The 27506-nt window shown below is 39.9% G+C and overlaps 1 protein-coding gene across 4 annotated transcripts in view; it reads left to right on the plus strand.

The window, feature by feature from the left end:
* Positions 1 to 558: 558 nt before the first annotated feature.
* SPMIP4 (sperm microtubule inner protein 4) overlaps positions 559 to 27506 on the plus strand; it is a 39942-nt gene continuing 12994 nt past the window's right edge. For 2 of the 4 annotated variants that reach the window (XM_065938822.1, XM_065938825.1), the window contains exons 1-6: positions 559 to 882; positions 1558 to 1715; positions 12625 to 12801; positions 17780 to 17851; positions 19955 to 19984; positions 26511 to 26692. In XM_065938822.1, the coding sequence (XP_065794894.1) occupies positions 1582 to 1715; positions 12625 to 12801; positions 17780 to 17851; positions 19955 to 19984; positions 26511 to 26692 (595 nt within the window). In that variant the 5' untranslated portion in view covers positions 559 to 882; positions 1558 to 1581. The remainder of the gene's footprint in view (positions 883 to 1557; positions 1716 to 12624; positions 12802 to 17779; positions 17852 to 19954; positions 19985 to 26510; positions 26693 to 27506) is intronic. The other 2 variants (XM_065938823.1, XM_065938824.1) reach the window with 2 other exon arrangements.

Here is a 27506-nt window from a genome sequence, read left to right on the forward strand (position 1 = left end):
TCGTGGTTCACATTCGTTTCTTCGGGGAGGATTGGGGGGCGGGGGGAAGGGGGGCGGTAACAAAGGTAACGGAAGCGGGGCGAGGTCTCTGCTGATCGGGTAGATCACCGCAGGCACACTGCCTGTTTGCCCTGTCCGCAGCCACCTAGGGTAGGAAGAGCCTCGGCCTGGCATAATGTAGGGGCTGCACGTGCTGAGTCCTGCGGAGGCCACCCTCGATAAGGCCGCACTGTTCCCCATTGAGGGTAAGGAACACGGATGTGTTGGAGGCTCCCACCTCATCAGAGTCTCCCTGGCACCGCACTCCTCCACCGCCCCAGTACACAGCAGAGAACGCGCGGGCCCCACGGCCGGGAGCCGCCTGGACCAAGCAGCCCTCGAAGGAGCATGAGATACGGCCTGCAGAGGGCGCCAAGGGGCGCCAGGGGGCGGGACCAGGGGCGAAGGGAGGGGCCGGAAAGGGGGCGGGGCCGACGGACGGGGGTGCCGGAAGAACTTCTTCCCCGCGTGGACTGGGAGTCTACCCCTCATTCCCCACCTTCCTTCCGGCTTCCAATTCTTACGGGTTCCAAGAGTTCGTGGGCTGACTTCTTCTGAAACTTCTAAGGGCCCACCGCCGCCCCTGCTCTCCTCTCCGAAGCCCGCCGCCCGGCAGGCATGCGTTACCTATTGCCACGGTCACGGTCGCCGTCACAGGCACCCTCAACCCCACGCCTGGCCTGCCCGCCGGCCCTCTCTCTCCTTCACCCGCACCTGCACGCAAGCTCCCTCGGGCCGCAGGTGCGGACGACGGCGGAATTCCACGCCCCGCAGAGGCCCGCCAGCTCTAGGGAGGGGAAAGGGAGGCTCTGCCGCCTAAGGCTTCCAGGCTGATGTCCCCAGGTGCGTCGGAACCCCGAGGCGCCGATCGGCAGGGCGTTGATGGCCCTGGAGGCTAGGCTTAGGCCGGTCCTGGCCAAGGCGCATCTTTTGCTTCCCTCATCAAGTCCCAAGGAGGGGTGGAATTCTCACTTTGGGGTGTCGCTTGTGCTGCACGTCTGATTCTCCACCTCTGCAAAGAACCTCTCGACTAGAATCCCTGAAGACCTTAGAAGCACAGGTGTTAATTCTGTTGGATGCTGAGTCTCCCTGCTTTAAAAAAAACAAGAAAGAAAGAAAAAGACCCGGGCAGGGGGAGTTTTCCTGAATAATTACGGTTAAAATTGAGGCAAGAATCGAAGATCAGTCAATGCCCGCCAGGTAGAGGCTGTAAATGAGTCCACGTGTCATCCACTCATCATTCATACTCTACTTTAGAACCTCTTCCACTTTGTGGATTTGTTTCAGTTGAAATTCGTTTCCATAGAACTTAAGTTGCTCTCTGTTACTGAAAGGACACCCGAGGGCCCACAGATAGGGCTCACCCCAAGGATAGGAGCCCATGATTTGTAAGCAGACTTCAGTTGAACTACTGAGCAGTACTAAGCCAGTTTCCTGCCTGCCCTGAGGGAGGGTCAGTGTGACAGCAACTAAGTCAGGGACTCTTTAACCAAGTGCGCCCTCCTTTTCTTTTTCCAGGTTGTACCCTTTTAGCCAAGAAGCATGGAGATAATTCATGGCCAGCCCTACTGCTGCAGGGAGCTTGAGGGAGCTGACATACTGTCAGAGACCTTTTACTCTGATGAATTGCACACTCCACTACAAACGGCTACTCGCCCAACTGCCTCAGAGGACAGGTAACACAAAGACTGGAGAATGCAAACAATTATAAGAGGTTTTAATATATTACTGTATTTTTGTTTTGTGAGAAAAAGCATTTAAGGTTATGGACCTCTTCTGTGTATCACATCACTGGGAAGGCATAATATGACAATGAACTAAACTTTGAAGTGTCCACATCTGTTAGTAACTTGGAAAGAAGTAAAAAGTTAGTGTATATTTTTAAAAGGCAAACATCAAATTCGTCTGCTGCATTCTAGAACTCTAGAATGATCTGTTCCTTCATTTTGAATTAATTTTGTTTTTTTGTTTTTGGCATGCTAGGGCTTCATTATGTGTGGGCTTTTCTCTAATTGCGGAGAATGGGGATTACTCTCTAGTTGCGATGCTGAGGCTTCTCATTGCAGGGGCTTCTTTTGTTGCAGAGCACCGGCTCTAGGGCGTGAGGGCTCAGCAGTTGTGGCTATTGGACTCTGTAGAATACAGGCTTAGTAGTTGTGGCGAACAGGCTTAGTTGCTTCCCAGCATGTGGGATCTTCCTGGACCAGAGATTAAACATGTGTCTCCTGAATTGGCAGGCAGATGCTTTACCACTGAACCACCAGGGAAGCCTTGTGAATTAATGTTTTAATCGAACTTTATAAAAAGTAGTATGTGTGTTAGTTGCTCAGTCATGTCCAACTCTTTACAACCCCATGGACTGTAGGTCGCCAGGCTCCTCTGTCCATGGAATTCTCCAGGCAAGAATACTGGAGTGATTGCCATTCCCTTCTCCAGGGCATCTTCCTGACCCAGGGATTGAACCCAGGTCTCCTGCACTGCAGGCAGATTCTTTACCATCTGAGCCATCAGAGAAGCCCAAAGAGTAGCATAGTGGGTCCTTATAATTCTCTAACACCATCTGCTCAAAAATACTCTCAGAATCTGTTATTCAGACTTTATTTATGCTCTACCAAATCTTCTGTAATGCATTGCAGATTATGTTTAAAATGTCATCTAACATAGTGATTACTATGTGTTGGCACTGTAACAAATGTTTTATTAATATGGTAATTCTTTTAATCCTTACAACAGCCCAATGAGATAAGTACTATTATCATCCCCATTTAATATGAAGGAACAGGGTACAAACAAGTAATTTTCCGAGATATTAGTGCCAGCTTTACTGTATTGTATCAATATTTATTTGAATTATTTTTAGGAAAGAAAAAAAAACTCAAAATCATGGGTGAAAAATAACCTGTGTAATTGTTTTCTTGCTTTTGCTTGTTTGTTTTATAATTTCACGTTGTCAAATCTCTCATCTAAGAAGTCTTTCTCATTTAAGTAGTCAAAAGAGTTAGACATGACAGAAATGACTGAGCATGCACACACGTTATCTTTATGATAGCAACCCCTCAAGAGTTTGAAGATTCTTTTGACTATCTGAGTTCTTTTTGCCAGATGAACACTCATTTTCAACAGACTTTACTCTTCTTTCTTCCTGTGTCAAGACTTTCACTGTCTTGATCAGACTTCCACAGATCTATTCCAATTTGTAAACATGCTCTTTATGTGAAAAAATAAAAAGAAAGCCTTTTCTCCTAATTAAAAACTAACACACAAGAAAAAAAGATATAAAGAAAAAAATTTTAACTGAAAAAAAAAACCTGACATTTCTGTATGAATAACTTAGAAATCATGAAAATCTAAAAAGAAAATAAATTTTCCATTTTTCCAATGGAAGAAAAAATGAAATTGAAGCACAGGAAGAAACCATCTGTACTTCCTTTATCCAGAAACTATAACCATTGTTAATATCTCAATATGTCTCCTCCATTTTTTTAATTTGAAGATTCCATTCAACATATTTTTTATAAACTACTATTTTTCACTTAATGCAAAGAAATATGTTCATATTTGTGGGAAAGTGTGTTCAGTTCACATCTACAGACTCATTCCTTGATGCACCTTCTTTGTTATCTGATTCCCAAAAGTGGCTGTGAGCCCTAAATTCCTGCTCAGCTCCAAGGACCATAAGATCAGACATGGCTTTCCTGGAGCCAGAGGAAACCCTTAGCAGATTGTGTGTGATATGGGGATAGGCAGTGGTCCCTGGATCAAAAGCAGCAGTGTGAGGTTTTATATTTGGCCAAAAATGGTCTGAGTGGGTATTTAATGTTGCCGTATCTGATGGAACTCGCTGTGCCCTCAAAAGCACTCACAGAGGCATTTAACTGAAATGTTGATACCCTCTACCTAAATGGTCCTATGGTTTGGTTAGTAATTGGCTCGAAAACCCTTAAACAGACTTGAAATCTAAGAGAAATGTCAGAGAAAATATTGTCTTTCATTGCTGTGTTTCAGTCACTCATTCATGTCTGACTCTGAGACCCCATGGACTACAGCACATCATGCTTCCCTGTCCTTCACGATCTCCTGGAGCTTGCTCAGACTCATATCCATTGAGTCGGTGATGCCAACCAACCATTTCATCCTCTGTCGTCCCCTTCTCCTGCCTTCAGTCTTTGCCAGCATCAGGGTTTTTTCTTATGCATAGGCTTTTTGCATCAGGTGAGCAAAATATTGGAGCTTCAGCATCAGTCCCTCCAATGAATATTCAGGGTTGATTTCCTTTAGGATTGACTGGTTTGATCTTGCAGTCCACAGGACTCTTTTAAGAGTCTTCTCCAACACCACAGTTCAAAAGCATCAGTTCTTCAATGTTCAGCCTTCTGATGGTCCAATGCTTACATCCATACGTGACTACTGGAAAAACCATAGCTTTGACTAGACGGACCTTTGTTGGCAAAGTAATGTCTCTGCTTTTTAATATGCTGTCTAGGTTGGTCATAACTTTTCTTCCAAGGAGCAAGCGTCTTTTAATTTCATGGCTGCAGTCACCATCTGCAGTGATTTTGGAGCCCCAGAAAATAAAGTCTGTCTCTGTTTCCATTGTTTCCCCATCTGTTTGCCATGAAGTGATGGGGCCAGATGCCATGACCTTAGTTTTCTGAAGGTTGAGTTTTAAGCCAGCTTTTTCATTTTCCTCTTTCACCTTTATCAAGAGGCTTTTTGGTTCCTCTTTGCTTTCTGCCACAACGGTGGTGTCATCTGCATATCTGAAGTTATTGATATTTCTCCCAGCAATCTTGATTCTAGCTTGTGCTTCTTTCAGGCCAGCATTTCTCATGATGTACTCTGCATATAACAAGGTGAAAATATACAGCCTTGTACTCCTTTCCCAGTTTGGAACCAGTCCATTGTTCCATGTCTGATTCTAACTGTTGCTTCTTGACCTGCATACTGGTTTCACAGGAGGCTGGTAAGGTGGTCTTCTTTTCCCATCTTTCTAAGAATTTTCCACAGTTTGTTGTGATCCACACAGTCAAAGGCTTTAGCATAGTCAATAAAGCAGAACTAGATGTTTTTCTGGAATTCTCTTGATTTTTCTGTGATCCAGTGGATGTTGGCAATTTGATCTCTGGTTCTTCTGACTTTTCTAAATCCAGCTTGAACATCTGGGAGTTCTCAGTTCATGTACTGCTGAAGCTTAACTTGGAGAATTTTGAGCATTACCTTGCTAGCATGTGAAATATGTGCAATAGTGTGGTAGTTTGAACATTCTTTGGCAATGCCCTTCTTTGGGATTGGAATGAAAACTGACCTTTTCCAGTCCTGTGGCCATGGCTGTTTTCCAAATTTGCTGGCATATTGAGTGCAGGACTTTCACAGCATCATCTTTTAGGATTTGAAATAGCTCAGCTGGAATTCCATCACCTCAACTAGCTTTGTTCGTAGTGATACTTCCTAAGGCCCACTTGACTTCACACTCCAGGATGTCTGGCTTTAGGTGAGCGATCACACCATCGTGGTTATCTGGGTCATTAATATTTTTTGTGTATAGTTTCTTTAACTGACTACAAAATTAAACACAGCATGTACTCAATTACCTATAAATATAATAAGGTATTATTTGAAGCAGTATCTAGGTACAACCATGTTCCTAGTTCCTAATAAATAAAATTTGTTTTTCACTTTATTCCATGTGAAGTTTTTCCTTTCCTGGTCCCCAAATGGGAAAACCAGGATGATCATGTATTCTCAGAACCTCCCCCTCCCATTTAACTCCCTTTTAAATAGTGGCTGGGCAGTTTACAGAAATAGAAGTTCTCTTTTCTTCAGTAGTATTCCTCAACTTCTCTAGAACATGTCATCAGGGCAACATTGGTGACTCTACCCTATCCACACTGGGGCTTACTTCTTCCAAACCAGGTTCAGGGTATATGGCTCCCAACTCAAACCTCAAGGTATCTCAAAAACAGAACAAAACAATGAAGAACAAAAATCTGCTGGCTTTTTGGGATTACTGTTCATAATGTTAAAGATGAATACAAGTCGTAATGTATTAGCTCTCAGCAGCTTAATTTTCTAAGTGTGGCTGTACATAAAGGGAAGCCTTCTTAAATATTATAATGTATTTTGAACTAACTCAGCAGTTTAAACAGAGATGAAAAATTGTTTCCTCTCATCCAGCTATTTTTTTTTTCCTTCCAGAATAGGCAGCACAGTCTAACTCAGTTGTTATCCTAGTTGTTACCCACCACTAGTCTGGTAACTCGACACATCAAAATAACATGACAAGCTCTGTCTTTGGGCTTCCCCTGTGGCTCAGTGGTAAAGAATCCACCTGCAATGCAGGAGATGCAGTAGACAAGGGTTTGATCCCTGAGTCAGGAAGATCCCCTGGAGAAGGAAATGGCAACCCAGCAACTCACTCTAGTAGTCTTGTCCAGAGAATCTCATGGATAGAGGAGCCCAGCAAGCTCCAGTCCAAAGGGTCGCAAGGAGTTGGGCACCACTTAAGGGTCTTAGTCCACACTCAAGCTCCATCTGTAGACACTCTGACTCACTGGGTCTAGGTTAGATCTGGGGGATCTGCATTTTTATTAATTTTTCAACTTGTTTTGAGAATCACTGGGCTAGCAGAAAGCACTGAAAACAACATGAAAACCAGGATTATGGCCTAGTTTACCAAGTGACCAAGGGCAAATTAATCTTTGTACATCAGTTACTTTCTTCACTGGTATGTTTTGGGACAATTATATTAGTCACTATTATGTATAATTACTTGATCTCCCTAAAAAGTATTAATAAGTGAATGGCATTCTTTGTGTTTTTTCCATTGAAAATTTAACAGTGGCAGGTACAGATACTCAAAACCACAGATGCCTACCTCCTTTTTCCATTCAGCAGACATCTCCTTCCTAGTCCATTAGGAAGATAAACATCAATTAAGGAAGTGTCTTGAGAATTGCTTAAGATTTAATTACAAGTTCCATTTTATTTCTGTGTTCATCCCATTGCTTTCTGACTCCTGAGGTTTGGGGGTTTGTTTGTTGTTTTGTTTTTAACTGTTAGCTTCCTGTCAAAAAATAAGCATATGTTTGTTCTAGCCTTTCCTTTAATCATGCCTTCCAATTGTTATTGGCTAAATTCAGCCCCCCAAATCAAAATCCTGTAAAGAAAGATATTGGTTCATCTACAGGAAACATATCTTTCTCTTAAACATGTAAACATTAATTTTATGTGCCTACAGATTTCAGCACTAATAACTTATTGTTATTTGCTTAGGAGACATGTATTATTTAAGCTATAAAATTATTTAATACTGAAACTTTAATATTTCATTTAATTAGTTCCTTCTATAAATTCTGTTAATATTAAAGCTAAGGGGTAGGGATATGAGACCCTACAGTGAAAGAGAAATATGACCTCTTTGTGCTTTGCCTTTTGTTTTAAATGGTTTCCTGCAACTTACTGGTTTTAGATGAATGCCAACCCAAATGATTGATTAACATATTCTACTGGCTCATCTTCCTAGGCTAGTGTAATATATGAGGGTCAGATGCTGAGAAATTGACTCATCTAATTTAAATGTAACTTTTAAAAACTTAGATATTAAAGCTTAGGTTGCCATTAATCAAATGTATTTAAGTATTTTTCACTTGTCATGCCCCCACACTGTGTCTATTGATTATAGTCATAGATCATACCTCAGAGGTCTGAGAACAGAATACCTGCATGCCTTCTCCAGTATCCCCAATCGGTGGACACCAGATTCTCCTTGACTCGCTGGTGCAGGGGGTGGCAGACTTCTTCCTTAAAGGACCAGATAGTAAATACTTAAGGCTCTATAGTCTCTGTCAAGGGCTTTTCTGGTGGCTAAGATGGTAAGGAATCTGCCTACAATGCAGGAGACCCTGGCTTGCCTAGAGAATTCCATGGACAGAGGAGCCTGGCAGGCTACAGTCCATGGGGTTGCAAAGAGTCAGATACACTTTCACTTTTTTCACTTTCAGTCTCTGTCAAACTACTCAGCTCTGCTGTTGTAGCAGGAAAACAGTCATAGACAATAGCCAGTATAGAAATGAATGGTCATGGCTGTATTCCAGTAAAATTTTACTTCCAAAAACAGCAGTAGGGTAACTATATGGCTGATTCATGTCAATGTATGACAAAACCCACTGAAATGTTGTAAAGTGATTGGCCTCCAACTAATAAAATAATATTAAAAAAAAAAAAAAAAAAAACAGCAGTAGGTTGGATTTGGCCTGTGGGTCATAGTTTGCCAACCCCTATGTAGTGACTTTGAGATAATATATTCCATTGTATGACAGTCCCAAGAGTTAGTTCTTTTAGCAAATTTGTGCAGGAGGTTGACACTAAACCAGTGCATGGGTGCAGAGAAGAAAGAAGCTCTACTGTCCACATCTGTTATCCCTGAGTTCCCTTCTGTATTTCTAACTGGGTCGCCATTGCTCAGAAGGTATCATCCAAAGGGTCTGTGAGATTATGCAGGGTGTTACCCTTATCTTCCTCTCTTGCTTCCCCTCTCAAGCAGCTCTTCTCTACTGTGCCTCAAATTTCAATATTCTGTATCAGCTCTTCTGATATAGCCTAAAATTCAGCTGTCTTTTCAGCCCTTAAGATTCAGCTAAGTTCCACTCAAATCTTTATTCCATACATTCTGATAACCCAAAGCCTTCCTTCTCAAAATGTACCAAAATCCCCAGGGTGGGGTGGAGATGACCATAACTGACTTCGGGTACCCAGCTCCACATATTCTGCTTCTGTTCAACAACATTTTGACCCAGATGTGAAACAGTCATTTTTTAGTTGCCTCCAAAGACCTCATCCACACAGTGCGTTTGTGAGCCTGGTAAATTTCACTGATCAGGTAAGGGTCTGAAGGAAGAATCACATCATACCATATAATATATAACTAAAAGTCTCTTATAAGCCATAGCTTCTGTATTTAAAAGTTCTTTATCCTAGCTACCATCAGAGTTCCCCCAATGGCTTTTCACTCACTGTGACCCTTAGCATCCTGCTGGCCTCTTTTCTTCCTCTCCCTCTACTTCCCTTTCCCCTCATCTTCCTCTCTCAAGAGTGAAACAGCAAATCCCTTCCACTGCTGAGCAGCTTAATAAATCTTGGGTTGCTTGAGTCCTTATCAACACCTGTACTTGCAGAGTCTCTGTCACTTCTGCAAGTGGCCTGACAAAATACTTGATCAAACAAGCAAGTCTTCCCCAAGGAGGATTCTGGAGCCAACACTGTCAGGAATTTTCAATTCCATAACCTTTCAACTCTCTAGGCCTTCTTCCATGATATTGCTCCTGCTTAGGGTCCTCCCTCTCTTGCACCCAGAAAAGTCCTACTCATCCTTTAGAATTCATCCTAGACAATAATTCACCCAAGAATCCTTCCTCCAGAAGGGTATCCTGTTGGTCTTGCATATATATATGAATAGGGGAGTATGCTATCTATCTCTGACCACTTAAATTCAAGTTCAAGTCATGGGCAAGTGCAAATTTGGGGAGAAAATGAGAGAGCTGTTTTTTCCTGACTCACCTTTAACATGAGAGGGCAGTCTTTTAGGGTCCCAGTTTACGGTAGGGATGGCTTCCTTTAGATTCCTCACCTGGCTGGTTTCTGTGCTTCTCCCCCTGCAATGTCCTTAAAGCAAAATTGAAATCTGCCAGAATTAGCACTGCCTTGTGAAGAAAGCTGAGCGCCAAAAAAATTGATGCTTCTGAACTGTGGTGTTGGAGAAGACTCTTGAGAGTCCCTTGGACTGCAAGGAGATCCAACCAGTCCTTCCTAAAGGAGATCAGTCCTGGGTGTTCATTGGAAGGACTGATGCTGAAGCTGAAACTCCAGTACTCTGGCCACCTCATGCGAAGAGTTGACTCACTGGAAAAGGCCCTGATGCTGGGAGGGTTTGGGGGCAGGAGGAGCATGGGGCGACAGAGGATGAGATGGTTGGATGGCATCACCGACTCGATGGGCATGGGTTTGGGTAGACTCCAGGAGTTGGTGATGGACAGGGAGGCCTGGCGTGCTGCAATTCATGGGGTCGCAAAGAGTCGGACACGACTGAGCAACTGAACTGAACTGAACTGACTGAAGGGCAAAAGTGGCTTCTGTGCTTATTTACCTTCCCGGATTCCTATTTCCCCTCTTATGGAACCCTGGTGTCTCTTTCTGTCTTGTTAACAATGAGTTGCTTTTAAGAAGATGCTTTTCTTTTCAACATTTTGTGTTGTTTGCTCAAGGAAAATCGAAACAGTCAAATAAAAATAGAATTCAGCTTCTCCAAGAAAATTTGACCCAAAGTTCAATGGGTCCCCTTTCTAAAATTATCATGTCACTGTCTGCTCTCAAGGAAAACCACCTAGTCAGTATTTATTGAGCATATATTTGCAAGGCACAGTGCCATATCCTGGGGATTCCGTGGTGAGTGTGCCCGAGTCTGTCTGCAATGACCTGTCCTCTTTGTTGTGCTGTGGAAACGGTGATGAATCATTGTTCTTTGTTCTCTAGAACATTGTGCTGTTCATTTCTTGGTGACAGATTACTGCTTTATTATAAGAGGATATAACTTAACAACAGCCAGGTGGAAGAGGTGCATAGGGCAAGATATGTGGATTGGGGCACTGAACTTCCATGAAGTCTGAGGGCCCCACTCTCCCCCCGCCGCCACCTCCACATGGTCACCAACCCCAAAGCTCTTTTTCCAGCATTTTAATGTATTTTTAGTGGGATGGTTAGTCTAAATAATTGACTGCCATTAGTGGAAACTGGAAGACATGAAATCCTTCCTAATTAGGACGCAGGTCTTTAGCCAGATTAAGAGTTTTGTGAGGGCTTCTCCCTAGCCTAAAGTTTTCATATTGTGTCATAAGAAGCAGTCCAGGAAACAAATCAGTCTCTTTGGCCTTTTTCATTCGCTCAGGCATGCAATTCATTTCACAGACATCCATTGAGTACTTCCTATGAAGCATTTTTACAACAGTGAATATGTGTCCTTGCCCTTCACTCCCTTGTTGAGAAAGAGCAGAGAAAGTCCTCTGAACTACCAGTTGTTTTTTTTTTTTTTTTTTTTCACATTTTTCAAAAGCATTTATTAAGAAACAGGGGGGTGGGGGGGCGGGGAGGGAAGAAAGGTATAAAGTACACAATCAAAGGAATGAAAGAGTTTACAACATAGCTTCTTCAGGCCAGTGGTAACTAAAAAATATTTGCTGGGCCGACACCAAGGATATGGAGGCCCCAGTTCCATTTTCAATCCCATTTCTTTTGGCTGCTAACCCAACCAGCTCAAAACACCCTCTGAAGAGAAGTCAGATTGCCTTCCAAGACCTCCCCAAACCTTCCCAGTTGCCTTTACGTCCCTTCTCTTCCTTACCCAGGCTTCGGGTGAGCTCAGCCAGACCCTGCTGAGCCCTCTCCACTCTTCCAGTCACTCTGTGGTCCCTTCATCTATTTCTGTTCCCATCCGGATTCATTTAATTAAACTACATCCATGAACCAGTTGGGCTGGCTTGATCTGCTGCCTTTGGTCAAGTTACCTGTTTTTCTAAGCCTACATCTGAACTTGCTCTTTCTCCGGTCAGGAACAACTTCTTGAGCAGCGTCTCTGGCAGCTCCCTGCCCCAGTCAGTCCAAGGCTACTGTCTCCCCCAGACAGAACCCTGCACCCCCGTCCAACCCCCCACTTAACTTCCAGGTGGCTCCAGTTCTCAGCTAACCCGCCTGGGTGGTGGTTTAGTCACTAAGTTGTGTCTTGACTCTTGAGGCCTCATGGACTGTGGCCCACCAGGCTCCTCTGTCCATGGGATTCTCCGGGCAAGAATACTGGAGTGGGTTGCCGTTGCCTTCTCCTAAACTACCAGTTTTTAAGATGAGACTAGCCCTACCATCTAATTTAGGAAATTTCCATGTCTTCAACCTACAGAATGGTATAGTTGTAAAGGGTGGAACAATTGGAGAACTATTTTCTATGGAAGGTAATTTGTTGAATAAGGCAGTACTTCTAAAGCTTAGCATGCAAAGGAATCATCTGGAAGGCTTGTTTAAAACAGATTACAGCTTAAAGGGGTGGGATGGGGAGAGGAGAGGGAGGCTCAGGAGGGAGAGGATATATATATATATATATATGTAAAATTGTGACTTATTCACACTGTTGTATGGCAGAAACCAATGCAGCATGGTAAAGCAATTGTCCTCCAATTAAAAAATAAATTAAAGAAAAACAGATTATAGGGCTCAACACCTCACTACAACCCCCAATTCTGATTCCTGGATCTGGATGGAGCCTGAGAATTTGTATTTCTAACAAAGTCCTTCTCACTCTAGCTTACTTCTGCACTGTAGAAGTGTTAACAAGCTCTCTAAAATCTCTCTTACAAGAGCATTAGTCCCATTCATGACGGCTCCTCCTGACCTAGTCACTTCCAGAAGATCCCACCTTTTTATATCATCACACTGGACATTAGGATTTAAATACATAAATTTGGGTGCGGGAAGGACACAAACATTCAGACCATAGCATTCCACTCTGAAGCCATTAATATTTCAAAAATCTCTCTTTTTATGCAGGTATCAGAAATTAAGACAGTCACTCCAACGATGTAGGCTTCCATGGGGCGCTGAAAGGGAATATGGAGGGATGATGCCCATTTCGCTCCCTGAGGAACACAGGCCGAAATGTGAACCTCCTAGAGTCATGGGCAAAGGACATCAGCATTATGGATTTGGTGGAGAAATCTGGCCAAGGTAAATAAACTTTCAGTCCCTCACATAGAGGTTATTATTATTCAATTTTCTGTATTTCTATTGTGAGTCCTTTGTTAACTTACATCTACTTCTAAACTTTTATTATTTATGAAAATATACAGATGGGAACACTAATTATATAATTTCTAATTGTAAAGTCAGTAAAAAATATGTTATAAATATCATTGTTCTCCTTAGAGATGTTTAAGTATGTAATCAGAAATTTTGATTAATCTAATTCCCTTGCTAATCATATTTTATCTAAAACGAAGTAACATTCCTGAGAGAGATTAATTTTTTTGGCTTGAGCAAATAGATGGCCTAATTTCTACAAATGTTGTTGACTTTTGAATTTTTTTTTAACCATCTATAGTCATTAGAATCTAATGGACATTGTTTTCAAGTATTAAAATATTTCAATCATCATTTATGTCTTAAAGTTACCCTTTCAGCAAATTTATTCAAAGGCCAGTTAAAACTGAAGATAAAACACACACACACACACACAAAATCTGAGCAGTAAATTAAATGTCACATTAACCACTAAGCATGAAATTTACTCCAAACAAAATCCATTGAAGCTTCTCCACACAGAGCCTGCTTACTCCTGCTTTATCTAACAATCCTGGCTACCTAGTTTACTAACAATCTAGCTAACTAGTTTTTTATTCTAAAGCAGTTAAAATAAATAGGCCACAGCTAGAGAGGAAAACAATACCAATAGGGACATGTGGTAGCCTTATGAAAGCTTTAATAAAGTAATAAAAAGCAGACAAATGAAAAGTCCAATTGGAAAGATGCAAATATTGACACATTGAAGATAGGACCTCAAGTTCATTAATTCATTCAACAGATTTGTTTAAGCCCCCACTCTCGTGGAACTTACTTTCTAATATAATATAGATTTTTAATATCTTTGTAAAGTGGAAATTGTTATCCTGGTTTTACAACAGAGACCCAAGAGGTTCAGTACCTTTTGTTGGGTCAGACAATATGAAGTTTCAGAATGGGGATTTGAATCCAGGTTTATTTAACTCCATAGTCCACATTCTTTTCATCTGTTCATTCATTCACTCATTCCAGCTATTCATTTATTCAGTCATTTGAATATAGCAAGCATTGTTGAGATTAAGCTATAGCTCCTCATGGAGTTTATAGTTCTGGTCCCCAGAATTTGTATATTAAAAAATGTACAATATTCTAAAAGACTTAGAAGTATATTCAGAATTACAGTGGGTAAAAAGAAAGCAAAAGACTAGCTTCTTATGAGAAAGAAGTCTTAGTGTCTTATGGAATGCAGCCCTAGGATACTTGTGAAAGGAAATATTTGTTCCAATTAGCATGTCAATCACTCCTGACTCAGAAATGCAGGTTAATATATTTGGTTCTTGTCACACCCTTTTGTGTTAAATGTTATCATTTTTATCAATTAAATGTTATCATTATCATATTTATCTCTTAAAAATATTTCAAGTTCCCTTGCCCTCAGCCCGTAGGAATTTATTACCTGGTGTGTGTGTGTGTTAGTTGCTCAACCGTGTCCGACTCTTTGTGATCGCATGGACTGTAGCCCACCAGGCTCCTCTGTCATGGAATTCTCCAGGCCAGAATACCGAGTGGGTTGCCATTCCCTTTCCAGGGGCTCTTCCTGACCCAGGGATCGAACCCAGGTCTCCTGTATTCCAGATTCTTTCACTGTCTGAGCCACGAGGGAAGCCTTCACCTGGTGGAACCCCAAGTTTTGTTCCTGAAAGATCTAAGCTTCCCTTGGGGCTTCCCTGGGGGCTCAGTGGTAACGAATCTGCCTGCCGGTGCAGGAGACATGGGTTTGATCCCTGATCAGAGAAGCTCTCATATGACAAGGAGGAACTAATAAGCCCATGGGCCACAACTGAGCCTGTGCTCTAGAGCCTGGGAGCCCCAACTGCTGAAGCCCACGTGCCCGAGAGTCTGTGCTCTGAGACAAGCAGAGCCACTGCAACGAGCAGCCCGCACACCGCAACCAGAGTAGCCCTGCACAACAACAAAGACCCAACACAGCGAAATTAATACACTTAAATCTTAAAAAACAACAACAAAAAAACTAAGCTGTTAGCGGATCTGCCCTGTGAAGCTACTACACTATTCTATGAATTTTATGCCACTGGGAGCAATGTTAGGAGGTGTCCAGAAGATACTCCTGGTTCTAGAAACGCTCCTTTTCCCCAGCATGGTAGAGCGGCAATCCTCTTGCCCTTCACATTTAGGATCTATCATCCCAGCCTATTTGGAATAATTCTTTCTTGCCTGTTTTCTGCAGAGTCACACGGAGCCCCAGATCACACCATCAGTTCAGCTTCCAGCTCAGTGGGACCGTTGTTATGTCGTCTGGTGGCGGCGTCTCTCCCTTAACCTCTAAATGAGCAAAGCTCAAGGTGGCTGGGGAGGAAGTAAAAATTTTCCCAAGTGTAATAAAAACAGCGAGGGGCCTCACTCCCACTTCCCCCGTACTGTTTAGACCATGCATCCTGGCCACAGGGGAAAGGATTCATCGGTCACCAGCTCCGAGCATGTGCCACACTCTTTAGGACAACACTGAGCCATAGCTGAATCATCAATGGGCCATTCTAGCATTCTGCAGATATGACAAGGCCGGTGAATCGTTTAAATTCAACCAGTGCCTTATTTCTTTTTGTGATAAATTGAGTTCCTTAGTCAAGAGTAATACTGTTTAAGATGTCATACAGTGAATAAGGCATTCAGTTACATTCCACTGATGATGTAACTGGCAGCAATGTAGTGAGGAGGAAAGGGAAATCCTTAGTTAGAGGTTCCTGTGAGGATAAGCCATCTTTCATGATGCAGGGGTCTAATGTAGTCAACCACCCACCAGGTGGGTGGCTAGTACACCCAGGGAGATTTTCTCTATGAATTACTTAGGATTGGTAACTTCTGCTGGTAAACTTAAATATAGCCAGACCAGTTTTGATGAAGGGAGTTTCGTGTTGCTGAGTTCATACATGAGAACTTCTGTTCCTGCCTCTGTAATAATTTAGTTTATGAAGCCACCAATAAAGCACTGGGTGACTGGAGAAAGCCTGACAGATGCCCACAGAGTATCTAGCTAATTGAGAACACCCTCAGTTGTGAGATTCTGTTGGTGAGCATTCTTGTGGGGAATGAATAACCCTCACACTCTAGGACCAATCTCAAAGACTGAGAAAGCGAGTATTTTGGAGTCTACGTTGGGTAGATGAGACGTAGGATGGGTGTTCAAAAGATACTGAGTTCAGCACTACAGTATGTATTAAAATATCACAGGCACCAAGAATGAAGGCTGCGGTGACTACGGACTTCAGGTGATAATGATGTGTCAGTGGAAGTTCATCAGTCCTAGCAAATGTACCACTCTTTGAGAGATGTTGATAATGGGGGAGGCTAAGCATGTGTGAGTTGAAGCATGTTAGTTAAACATGTGTGTTTGATAATCTCTCTACCTTCAAATCTCTCAACCTTGCCATGAACCTAAAACTGCAATCTAAAGATTGTAAATATGGATATATCTGATTCTTTAAATTTCTCATAGTGTTTCACAGTATGGATGTGTTAAATTATTTAGCCATTCTTGTATTTTCTTTTTCTTCTTTTGTATTAACTAAATGTATGAATATCTTTATACAGGCTTCCTTCAACTCAATACACAAATGTTTCTCCAGGGAAAATTCTAAGTAGAAGTTATGGATCACAATATATGAATTATTTTTAACTTTAGCCCCCAAATGCTTTATATTCCCATAGTATCTAAAAGTATCCATTTTGCCATATTCTTAGCCAACTGTACTAACATTATCAAACTGTATAATTTTTGCCTATCTAAAGAATAAAAAGTTTATCTTGATTTTCAGAATGCATTTCTCTGATTAGACTGAGTACTTTTTTCTTACATTTGTTTTCTTATTTTTGACCATTTATATTTCCTTTCTGTTCTTATTCTTTGCTCCTTTTTATTGCTTGTTTTTAGCTATAGATTCTTACTGGTTCTTTATGTTCTGGATATTAACCCTATATGTATCTATTATGAATAATTTTTCTAATCTTTGTTTTATTTGAGCTTTTTTAAACTGTCTTGTCTTAAATTTTTATAAATTCTCCTTATCTTTTTTTTAATTTTTTTTCTCTTTATTTTTGGCTGTGCTGGCTGTGTTGCACAGGCTTTTTTTACTTTTGGCAAGTGGGAACTACTTTCTAGTTGTGGTGCATGGGCTTCTCATTGCGGTGGCTTCTCTTGTTGCAAAGAATTCCGTGGACAAAGGAGCCTGGCGTGCTGCAGTCCATGGGGTTGCAAAGAGTTGGACACAACTGAGCAACTAACACACACACTCTCTTGTTGTGGAACACAGGCTCTAGGGCACACGGGCTTCAGTAGTTGCAGCATATGGGCTCGGGAGTTGTGACTCCTAGGCTCTAGATCACAGGCTCAGTAGTTGGGGTGCATGGCCTGAGTTGCTCCTCAGTATGTGGGATTTTCCCAGATCAGGACTCAAACCCATGTCACCTGCATTGACAAACAGATTCTTTACTACTGAGCCACCCGGGAAGTCCTTTTCAAAAATTTTTCATTTGATGTTATCAAATTTCCTTTTGATTTTTGAGTTTTTAAAAATCTTATTTAAAATGTTTTCCCTACCACCAAGAAAAAAACATATTCCTATATTTATTTTAATATTTGTATGCTTTTCACCAATTCCTTAGGTTTTTAATCCATCTAAATTATCTCTGTGAATAGTATGAAGTTGAAATCCTTTTTTCCAAATGGCTAGTGAATTTTTCCTACATTGTTTATTAAAAAATAAGCCTTTTCCCACTAATGTAAAATGCCATCTTTTCATGTACTGAATTACCACGTATATATGGTTGTATTTGTCTATTTATCTTTTACTATTTCACCATTACACTGCCATTAAAAAGATGTTCAATTTAATCTTTTCTTTCTTTTCAGAAAGCTTCCTATTGAACAATATTATTATTTGTCACAGAACAAAAAAAGTGACATCTACGGAAATGATTCTTTGTAAGTTTAAGGTTTTTTTTCCTTATGTGAAATCAAATAACATTTTTAAGTGGAAATGAGTTATATGCAAAATTTTAAAAGTCCCCAAATTTTCCTCAAGTCTAGGGAACTTCTAGAAAAACAAAAGTCTTCCTTTTTTTAAATAGAGATCATTGATTATAGAAACCAAGACCAAAAGAACAAGAATAAAATAAATAGACTAAAACCTACTAATAGTTTGTTGCATTTAAACAAAAAAAATTGGAAAGATGGAATAGTAATGTTCAAAAAGATTCATACAGGTCCTCTTGACCCATTTCCCTGCCTTTGACTTTGTTTTTCAATCTAATAAGAATCTGTTACATTTCTTAAGAGGGTCATAGAAAAAGCCCCAGTGCCCTCAATAAAAATTTTAATCAGAATTTTATGAAAGTGGTTTGTTATGACAATCTACAAATAACTCTTAATAAAATTACTCTGTAAGTTTCTCTTTTGGGTAAAGAATACTTAATTTACTCTTTGCTTAGAGGAATTATTTTCTAGTATATTTTTTTTTGCTCATTGAATAGTTTGTTGTATATATTACAAAGGCCTACTTTGTAATTTTCAGATAAAAATAAAACACTGACCACACTGACGTAAAAATGAAAATACTAACATTAGTTCTGTTTATAGATAATAAGTAAATATAGAGTTCAGCCACAAGAGGGAGCCAAAAAGTTATGAAATTTGTGGTTGCTAGGCCTTTTTCCCTTTGGGGTTAATAAACTGAAAAGTAGAGAGTGGCAGTAAAATCATGGATAGGTTCAGGTCAAGGAATTTGTGTCTCTGAGCATTTTTTATTTTCATTTTATCCTTTCAAACTTTGAATTTTTAAAAAAGCTTTTTCTTTTTAAATTTTTATTCTTATTTTTCTATTTTGTTTTTTTAATTGAAGTATAGTTCATTCACCATGTATTAGTTTCAAGTGTATAGCAAAGTGATTTCAGTTATACACATACACACACACACACACAATTTTTTCCATGTTGAATCAAATTAATTTTAGGTAAGTACTTGTCAAAATCAGCTAAATGAGAAAAATCTTAAATGCTGATGTAATGTTTCATATAATGGTCAATCTGATAGCTCTCGATCTCATAGATTCTTATATTCATTGCTTTCCATCCCCTACTCAACCAGAAATTTAACTGAAAGGCATGCTTTTTTTTTTTTTTAGTTCCAACAAACTTAGAGTCCAAATAAAGATATAAACCTTTTACAGTGCATGTGGATCGTGTGTTTACAATACTTTATAGACTGATAAAATTATATGGCTTATGTACCACTTTCTAAATAGAGGAACATATAAAAAAGCAAACAGTATCTTCAATTTTACTGCCTTTACTATTGACTGATAGCATTCTGTTCAGTTTTCATAACTGAAATGTTTCAGAAATATTTGTATAGGCTGAAACTAATTGCTGAAACCCAATGAAAGTTGATGACAGTCCTTCTCTAGAGTGGACTTTGTCCCGGGGCTGCAGTGTTATTTCTTGGCACGTAGAGCTCAGAGCAACGAATAAATACACAACCTTCTAATAGTGAAGTGATTCAGAAAAGGCATGCCTCTGAGAACTTGTTCAGTTTTGTTCTAGCCTCTCTGCAACTGGGCAACATTTACTCTCATGAGAGGTGAGCAATTCTGGGCAAAGGGGCAAAGCACACACTGTACTTATATGTTTTCTCCAACCAGGCCACACTCAGGTCACTTTAGGTCATGGAATTGCACCACATGCATGGTGTCAGGCTACCTCAGAGCACTTCGGTGCTTTGCCTATGAGCGTGAAGTCAGTAAGAACTAAAGCTCTATTATCACTAGAATAAGTCAGAAATGCAGAGTGGTGAGTGGGGCTGAAGTTAGAATAAGCTTAATGGAAAAAATTGACCAACAGACAACTGAGATATGATAATATCATATCTGTCTGGTTAATACTCAGTGTTCCAGAAAGTCAATCAGTATCATAAAGACTCTGTAGTTTGCAAATGGGATACTTCTTTATTGTTAAGCAAGTCGCTAATAAAAATGTGAGCTTTTAAAAGTCCTTAATATAAATTAGGATTTGTTTCCTGTTTTTATTCTAGGCTGCCCAAACCACCTAATTCAACAGTAGGGTAAGTAGACAACTATATTTTCCTTCCCTGTTATAGTCAAGAAAAAAATATTGGCCATCTATATGTCTTAAGACAGTGTAAGGACAAGTTATACTTTTCATAGTTCTTTTTTTTTCCTTAATCAGGCAAGAGAAGAGGCTGATACAAGTCCAAAATAACAGCATTACTGATTTCCCCCAATTATATTTAAAGTAAACTTTTAAATTTAGTCCTATTTTATATTTACAAAATTATTGGGAAAACAGTACAGAGATTTCCTATTTACCTCACACCCAGTTTCCTCTATTATTACATCTTATATTAGTATGGTACCTTTGTCCTATTAATGAGCCAATAGTGGTTAGTATTATTTAGATTTCTTCAATTTTCCCCTAATATCCTTTTACTATTCCTGGATCCTATCCAGGACACCATAGTAACCTTTAGTAGTCATGTCTCCTTAGGCTCCTTTTGGCTCTGACAGTTCCTCAGACTCCCCTTCTTTTTTTTTTACTTTAAATTACCTCAGGGGACTTTCATAGTGGTCCAGTGGCTAAGACTCGGTGCCCCCAGTGCAAAGGGCGAACCCTGGTCAGGAAAACTAGATCCCATGTGCTGCAACTAAGACCTGGCACAGCCAAATAAGTAAAAATAAATACTTTAAATGACCTCAGTAGTTTTGATGATTATCCGTCAGGTATTTCATAGAATGTCCCCCAATCAGGACTTGTCTGGTGTTTTCCTCATGATTAGATTGGAGTAGTATGTCTCAGGGAGGAGAACCACAGAGGTAAACTGCCATTTTCTTCATATCCTATCCAGTGCATAACTTGTCACTGTTGATGGTAACCTTACCTAGATGGTGTAGTCTTTATGAGGTTCCCCCAAGGTGCAGTTAACCTTTTTTTCTCCATTTCCCATCCTATACTCTTTAGAAGAAAATCACTGTGTGCAGCCCACACTTAAAAGTCTGGAATTATCTGAGGGCAGGGTATCTGCATAAATTATTTGGTATTGTTTTGTAAGGGAAATGTGTCTATTCCTCCTCATTTATTTAATCACTTATTTAATCCATGAGTATAGACTCATGGATTTTATCTTGTACTGGATACTTTAGTAGCAATCCTGTACTACTTTATTTTGTCATTCAAATTGGCCACGGGAGCTCTTTCAGTTGGCTTCTATGCCCATACCCCTATCATTGGGGGCATTGTGTTTTTGGTTTATTTTTCTGTTTGTTTCTTTGTTTTTGAGTCGTTCATCACTTATCACTGTGGGGCTTTTTCTTTTATCATTTCCTTACTTCCTGGCAGTACAAGATGCTTCTGTAGGACAAGATGCTCCAGGCTCACCCTGTTTATGTCCTGCCCCAGGTCTAGAACCAGCCATTTCTCCAAGGAGTCCAGCTCCTGCCACTGGAGAATGGTATTAGAATCCACTATCTGAGTGCTCAGTGTCCCTGATGCTGTTGGAGTCCCTATCAATCTTAACTGGAAATACTAAGCTGGCATTTAAAAACTGCATTCCAGTTAAAGCAAAGATCTGCTCAAAAGGCTATTAAAAGTAAAGTCTAGGTTCTTTGGGGTTTTCCTTTTCAAAAAACAACTATATGAAGACCTTTGTTTTGGACTTTTGAAATTCTCTTTGTGGCAACATGAAAAACAAAAAGTAAAGCCTTTTTTTGTTGGTTTTATTTTTTTCCTCAGATGACCTTATAGTCCGATAAGTTCCAAAGTCTCTTCCTTTGACCTCAGCTCCTCAGACATCCCCTTGGGAGAGCTGTGTAGCGTTTTGCTAAAAGTCTTGGTAGACCTGCCCCGCAGGGCAGACTGAGGCCAGAGACAGCGTGCCTCTGACTGAAGTATTCAAAGAGAAACCGGATTCCTTTATTTAAATGTCTATGTAGTTAACGCAAGTGTTTCATATTCTGCCTTTTCCGTATTATTTCTTCTCTATTTATGGACACAAAATGAAAAGTAATATTTATAAATCATTTAATATAACAGGAACATAATTATTTTCTACATAGTCTTAGTTTAAAGGAATAAATATACATTCTGGTCATTGGTACTCAAAACTTGAATGGGTTACAACTTGAAAATTTAGTTGAGGGTATAATTTGCAATTTTTTAACTAACAAAAATAACATATATACCAGATATTAAATGAAATTCCGTAACATACCTCGACTCAAGAAATGCAGAGTCCACAGCTTTCAGGTCTTAAAAGTAAAAAACATTTTCCTAAATCATTACCGGATATAACTTAATACTGTTTGCTAGGAAATATATATTACTAGAATCTGAAGGGGAAAAAGTTTTGCCTTAATCGCAAGTGATGATAATTAATGGAGGGCCCTTGCTGCCTTCCTAGTCCCACTTTTACCCCTTCTACGCAAGGCCAGAATCCAGGCCACACCCAAACGCAGAAGATCCTAAGAACTACCGATACACATTTTGCAATTTTACTTTCTATTAAGAGGACCAGTCTCAGAAAGAAAAAGCTTATCGAATTCTTGTGATTCTTTTTTGTGATTTACAGTCCATGGGGTTGCAAAGAATTGGACACAACTGAATACACACACACAGCACAACAAACTCTTGGTCTTTAGAATTTATTTTCTAAATTAACAAGTTAATCTCTGCTTTCTGGTGTCTCTGTGACAAAAACAAGATATAATGAAAAGAAATGTAATGACTTTTGTTCAGGAAGTTCTTACCAATATCCAATTAGTAAAACATGGGGTCACCTTGCCCTGGCCTCTGACCTGAAGCTAAATACTTATCAGCAGATTATTCTCTCAGAAAGAATGTAGATAAAGCAGTTAGCAGAGGGCCTGGCATGTGTTTTACTATCATTGTAGTTAACATTTAAAGGCAAAGTTCTCTGAGTGTAATTCCTACTCATGTAGCAGTTACAATGTCTGAGGACCTTCCAAGATTGCCTACTGGGATATTTTCTAGGAACAGGGAACAGATAGGACCATTTTTTGAAATATCCATAACCACATTTCCTTAAACCACATCAAGTCCATGGGAAATGATAACAGAAGTTCCAAATTTAATCCCACTAATTCCACATTCCCACTGGTTCTTACACCTCAGCTCAACCTGGCACATCCTGGGAAGAACCCAGGAGAATCAAAATGAATTTTCTACCCAGAAAAGTTGCATACATGAAAAGTTAATTAGCACTAAAACAATTACTGCATTCAATTTACTCCATTAACCATTCTTCCCAGTTATGTTTTATGACTCAGGTCTCCTGGCTATTGGACAATATTAGAAGCCCAGCCTTTCTCATTCATTCCTCACTGTCCCTAGGATCTCTTTGTTTCTCATCCAGGTCCCCTGCTTCCTGAGTGCTCTACCTGAAGGTGAATGAGCCAAGCCCTCAAGGCTTTGCATGTGCCTTGAATAAAACCCTCCCTCAGAACATAGGTTTTACTAGTCTTTCCTGGAGTCAGGAATCTCCAGCCTTTCCTGACTCAAGCAGACTGGACACTCTCCATGAGCGTAAACATGTTTGTTCCTGCTTTATTGCTCAGACTTTAAATGCTCACTTATTTTCAAGCAAAATGGTAAGAAATTAATTCCTCTTACAAAGGGGGCACAGTTCACTATAGAACGATTGAAGCAGACACTGGAAATATTTATGTAGAAGAAATGAAAATCATTGCATAGCATATAAAATGAAGTACAACCAGTATTGCTTCAGTGAAAGAGCAGTCACTACTTCAGTGTCTTCATGATTCCCAGGGACATCAGTTAGCTGGAATCCAGGAATGTCCTGTTTCTCTGTTCTCATGTCATCATAGAGTTGATAACGTTATACCTTGTATCAAGCTGCCCGGGAGATGATGTGGCACTTATAAACTGGTAAAGTGTTTAGTGGCTAGCTATAAAATAATGCTATACCAAATTCAAAAGTGTGTTCAAGTGGGAGAGCCTGCAACAAGGGCAAGAAAACCACATCACTTTACACAAAAACAAAAATAGCTGACTGGCCTCAGAAATGACTTATGCCTGAAGTCCAGGCAAATCAATCTTAACTTCTTGTGGTGTCCATAAGAGACCAGGAACTTGTTAAGAATCTTAAGCTATGAGGTATTTCAGAGAGCCCACCAAGATGCCAACGCTGCTGAATTCAGTACAGGTTTGCATCAGGGTGACGAGAACAGATGGCCAAACTAACCAAAAGTGACTGACTGCTATTGAAAAATATCCTATGATGCAAAAGCAATGAGACATTTTTAAATGTTTCTTATAGAAATCATTCTCATTCTTTCATAGTCACACCATCCCATAGGAACTTGCAAAAGCTATTATATAAATCCTGCTAATACTTAGATGGAAAATAGTGATAGAAAAATTTCAGTAACAAGACTTTCACATAAACATTTGTGGCATAACTTATGCATTTATTTTGGCCTGATAAATACAGACATCACACAGCTTTCCCGTCATTTCTGTGAGTTCTCACTGTGAGCACTAGAAATGCAGTTCAACCTGACACCCTTTCCCCAGCTCTTCTCCCATCAAAGCCCAGAGCACGTGTACTGCGGCAGCGTGTTTGCTATTCAGTTTGCACACGCTCTGTTGGAGGTCTGAATTATCCCTGGTTCTATTTGCTGGGGAAAACAGAAACAAACAAATTTACAGTCTCACAGTTCTGAAGACTAGAAATTCGAGATGAAGATTCCAGCCTTTTTTAAAACTGTATTTTCTACTTATATATAACACTTCTCTGTGCCTTGGACTTCCTAATTTTGATTCTCCTCTAATTTAGGTAACTCTCACACAGTTTTTTTTTTTTAAACCTTCTGCTAGTTCTTTTTAAGAACTCTGCTTGTTCTTCAGATGATAAGAAAATTGTATCCCTGTTGTCTCTTTAAATTGTTGGATTTTTTTTTCATTCAGTATACTAGCTATTTCTGGCTTTTTGATTTCTAAACAGTACTGTGTACGCTGTGTAGATAAACAGGCAGTATATTTTGTTGATTGATTGCTTAAAGAAACAGATGGCCTAGTTGAGTCCAAGATGGTAAGGGATCATTTTGCCCGTTGAAACTGAATGCCTAAAAGGATTCCATAAAATGAAGTACGGGGATTCTCTAAAAATAAGATGCAGGAATGGGAAGCAACTAGAAATTCTTCCTGTAGTGTTCCAAAAACTACAAAATTCATATATCTTCCACTTCATATTTTTATATCAGTAGCAAAATATATGCACTGATAAAGAATTAACTATTATTTATTTTTTGTTTGTTTTTTAATTTTTTAATATAAATTTATTTATTTTAATTGGAGGCTAATTACTTTACAATATTGTAGTGGTTTTGCCATACGTTGACCTGAATCCACCACAGGTGTACATGTGTTCCCCATCCTGAACCCCCCTCCCACCTCCCTCCCCACCCCATCCTTCTGGATCATCCCAATGCACCAGCCCCAAGCACCCTGTCTCATGCATCAAACCTGGACTGGTGATTCATTTCACATATGATAATATACATGTTTCAATGCCATTCTCCCAAATAATCCCACCCTTCCCCTCTCCCACAGAGTCCAAAAGACTGTTCTATACATCTCTGTCTCTTTTGCTGTCTCGCATATAGGGTTATCCTTACCATCTTTCTAAATTCCATATATATGTGTTAGTATACTGTATTGGTGTTTTTCTTGCTGGCTTACTTCCCTCTGTATAATAGGCTCCAGTTTCATCCACCTCATTAGAGCTGATTCAAATGTATTCTTTTTAATGGCTGAGTAATATTCCATTGTGTATATGTACCACTGCTTTCTTATCCATTCATCTGCTGATGGACATCTAGGTTGCTTCCACATCCTGGCTATTGTAAACAGTGCTGTGATGAACATTGGGGTACACATGTCTCTTTCAATTCTGGATCCCTCGGTGTGTATGCCCAGCAGTGGGATTTCTGGGTCATATGGCAGTTCTATTTCAATTTTTTAAGGAATCTCCACACTGTTCTCCATAATGACTGTACTAGTTTGCATTCCCACCAACAGTGTAAGAGCATTCCCTTTTCTCCACACCCTCTCCAGCATTTATTGCTTGTAGACTTTTGGATAGCAGCCATCCTGACTGGCGTGTAATGGTACCTCGTTGTGGTTTTGATTTGCATTTCTCTGATAATGAGTGATGTTGAGCATCTTTTCATGTGTTTGTTAGCCATCTGTAGGTCTTCTTTGGAGAAATGTCTGTTTAGATCTTTGGCCCATTTTTTGATTGGGTCGTTTATTTTTCTGGAATTGAGCTTGCAGAAGTTGCTTGTATATTTTTGAGATTCTTAAAATAACATTTTTTTATTCATTTAGCAAAATTAAGAAAATTTCATATGTTTTGTGATATCTATTCCACCAGAATGGTAACTCCATGAGGATAGGGACTTTGGCTCACTGTCACACACCAAGGATTAGAACAGTACTCGCCACAAGGAGAGAGTCCCAATAAATATTGGATGATTAAGTGTTTTCCATTGCACTTCTTTCTATTCTGTTTTGTTTTCTCAACTAAATCTCAGGGAAATCTGCTCCCCGTATCCGATTGAACACCCCTACCATACACACATCTCCCGTGGAGCCATGTTCCCGACTTTTACATCACCCAAGGATCTCTACACTGGCATTAAAGCCCGAACCCAACAGCCGTTCCCTCCCACGGTGCCAACAAAGCCTTATGATACAACAGTTTTGAAGACAAGAGGTAATGTGATTTGAAGTCAGAACAGTATTCATTCTTTTTATATTTGAAGTTTATTCAATAATAAAATTAAACAAAGGACCCCATTACAGACTAAATCAAATTTTCTGCAGATGCTCTTTTCTTTTTATACAGAGCTTCCTATGATATATCCAGAACCAAATGTAGATTTAGTTGCTTATATTCTACTTGTATTTTCAATGTTTATTTCCTTCCCATTCTCTCTATGGTTTAACTTTGACAAATTTCATTCTAGCTCAAGTGATCAGCACAAAGGACAACATTTGGCTCAGAGGCTCAGTCTAGACATGCGTGTAGCTGTTGTGATAAAACTGAAAATATCATCATTGAAATAAGACTCAGCAAGTAATAAGATCAATTTAATCAATTCCTTTGAACACTCTGGAGTGTCTTTTCGCAGATGCAAACCTTTGGGTCTTCCCAGATATGTTTCACTAAAAAGGATAGTAAGCTCGTACACTAGCCATCAGTTCTGTCCCATACTAGACACCTCAAAACAGATAATAAATCTATGGAGAAAGACAAGATACTAGAGGTCCGATAACTGAAGATGACAAAAGAGGTACATAGCAGACAGAGGTAAATATTTGTTGAATGAACTTCGGTAAGACCCAAGAACTACACTATAATGCAGTTACTCTGTACATGAATATTTGGACCCAATATAAGAAGAGAATACTGCCATCATCAATATCAACCTCGGCATCTTATTAGGAGGCAGTAAATTTTGAAAAATATGGTGGCGTGTTTAAGAGCATGGACTAGGGAGTCCAACTGCACAGGACTGGCTCTGCCA

The sequence above is a fragment of the Muntiacus reevesi genome, chromosome 6 (genome assembly GCF_963930625.1).
Source record: "Muntiacus reevesi chromosome 6, mMunRee1.1, whole genome shotgun sequence".
NCBI classification, from domain to species: domain Eukaryota; kingdom Metazoa; phylum Chordata; class Mammalia; order Artiodactyla; family Cervidae; genus Muntiacus; species Muntiacus reevesi.